Source organism: Coregonus lavaretus (assembly GCF_964263955.1).
Source record: "Coregonus lavaretus genome assembly, contig: HAP1_SCAFFOLD_3497, whole genome shotgun sequence".
Taxonomy (NCBI): domain Eukaryota; kingdom Metazoa; phylum Chordata; class Actinopteri; order Salmoniformes; family Salmonidae; genus Coregonus; species Coregonus lavaretus.
In genome coordinates, this window is record NW_028158614.1 from 60,001 (window position 1) to 62,481 (window position 2,481).

At 51.9% G+C, this 2,481-nt stretch overlaps 1 protein-coding gene across 1 annotated transcript; it reads right to left on the reverse strand.

Annotated features, from left to right (window-relative positions):
* Positions 1 to 219: 219 nt before the first annotated feature.
* LOC311123772 (histone H2B-like) lies at positions 220 to 530 on the reverse strand (the record flags this gene model as incomplete). The annotated part of the gene is made up of 1 exon (XM_084198006.1): positions 220 to 530. A coding segment is annotated over one exon (311 nt), but the record flags the coding sequence as incomplete, so codon positions are not given.
* Positions 531 to 2,481: the final 1,951 nt, after the last annotated feature.

Below are 2,481 nucleotides of genomic sequence, written 5' to 3' on the forward strand. Positions count from 1 at the left end.
CAATGTAGCCGCTCTCTGAGCCGGCGCGCGCCGCCCATTAAACAATGATACAATGTAGCCGCTCTCCGAGGCGGCGCGCGCCGCCCATTAAACAATGATACAATGTAACGCAGCCTACCTACGCATTCATTCGGTGGCGATGGAATTGCTTTTTTTACTGACAGAGTGGGTGGCTCTTAAAAGAGCCTTTGGGTTAGTAGAGCAGTCCAAATGCGCTGTTTACTTGGAGCTGGTGTACTTGGTTACGGCCTTGGTGCCCTCGGACACGGCGTGTTTGGCAAGTTCACCGGGGAGCAGCAGGCGCACCGCGGTCTGGATCTCCCTGGAGGTGATGGTAGAACGCTTGTTGTAGTGGGCCAGGCGAGAGGACTCTCCGGCGATACGCTCGAAGATGTCGTTCACGAAGGAGTTCATGATTCCCATGGCCTTGGAGGAGATGCCGGTGTCGGGGTGGACCTGCTTCAGGACTTTGTACACGTAGATGGCGTAACTCTCCTTCCTGGACTTTCTGCGCTTCTTGCCGCCCTTCCCTGCGGTCTTGGTGACGGCTTTCTTGGAGCCCTTCTTGGGCGCTGACTTTGCTGGCTCGGGCATGATGATGTCTCGTTGCTTCTCAGAAACGAATGAGGGGGTGAAGGGCGCTTACCCGTCTTATGAAGAGGAAGCTAAGCAAAGTCAGCGGCCGTAGACACTCCCCTGCTTGCTTGCTCCCTCCCTCCCTCCCTCCCTCCCTCCCTCCCTCCCTCCCTCCCTCCCTCCCTCCCTCCCTCCCTCCCTCCTCTCTATAGCCTATGCTCTGTGACCGATGGGGAATTGTGTGTTTCAAAAGGGGGGCTTTAATAGGTGTCCAAATGGCACGATTGTTGTGCCAAATAATGCTGGTGATAGAATTGCCCACTTTGGCACCGTCAGACATAGGGCTCCCATTTTGGACTGTGTGTGTGTGTGTGTGCGCGCTGTCCCCCTCTTTTCGAGCCACGTCTACCGACTCGTGGTGGCTTTATGTTGTCCAAATTCCACTATTGCTTGACCCAAAATAATAACGTTCTTACACTTTGCCACTGTCAGATATAGGCCTCCCTCTGTGCGCTAAAAGTGGACGGGACATTAGAATCCTCTAATTAATACTCCCTGTCCACTCGAAGTGGCTCATACTTTCTTACTAAATTGCATACTAAACATTTGTTGTTATATATAACACTACATGGAATGGGCCCATTTTAAGCGGATGTGGGTGGCTCTTAAAAGAGCCTTTGGGTTCGAGTCGGGGTGTTGAGGTTCCGAAGAGAGTGGGTTTAACCGCCGAAACCGTACAGGGTGCGTCCCTGACGTTTCAGAGCGTAGACCACGTCCATGGCGGTAACGGTCTTCCTCTTGGCGTGCTCGGTGTAGGTGACTGCGTCACGGATCACGTTCTCCAGGAACACCTTCAGGACACCGCGGGTCTCCTCGTAGATCAGACCGGAAATACGCTTCACGCCGCCGCGGCGAGCCAGACGGCGGATAGCGGGTTTGGTGATTCCCTGGATGTTATCGCGGAGAACTTTGCGGTGACGCTTGGCGCCTCCTTTTCCGAGTCCCTTGCCGCCTTTGCCTCTTCCGGACATGGTGTGTTCGCTAGTTGAGTTCAAGTGAATGAATGATTTCAGCGCCGGTGCGCGGTGCGCTATTATCTGCGTTTGGTCGACCTGATTGAGGCCGGCGGCACAGAAAGCGCGCCTCTGTTATATGTTCGGAGGCGTTGCAAAGGGGAGGGCGCTCGTTCTAGGGGACTAGGGAGGAGCGATTTCAAAGATGACGTGAAAGCAACTAACGTGCGCGGGAAACATACTCAAATACTGATATAGGCTATGTGGAACACAAGGCCAAACTGTGACAACTGGGAGATCAGCTAGTACACTGTGTCCCTCTCCTCATATTGTTGTTGTTGTTGTTGTTGTTGTTGTTGTTGTTGCACCTGATTCTACTCATTGAGGACTTGGTAATTTAGGTGACAGGTTGTTCAATCAGCTGTGGCTGTCCAGGCCTACAAGAAAAATGGGTCCTGTTGGGGGTAGCCTACTCTACCGCTGGAGTTGGGAAACACTGAAATGGAAGGGGGACACGCAGTGAGCAAAACTCCTAACCACATAAAAACACAGACACTTGAGATCATTAAGAGCTATAAGGAGTCCATCAACTACCTGGTCAGTCAAGTCATATAGGGGGGGATTTCATGGCCACCTGCTGGAGCAGAAGTCATGTTTGCCAACACTGGCCTTAAAATCATTAAATTTAGGAGCTATAAGGAGTCCATCAACTAACTGGTCAGTCAAGTCATATAGGGAGGGATGTCATGGCCACCTGCTGGAGCACAAGTAATGTTTGCCAACACTGGCCTTAAAATCATTAGGAGCTATAAGGAATAAATCAACTCATCATTCAAGTCATATAGGGAGGGATCTTAGCACCACCTGCTGGATCAGAAGTACCCTTCACCGT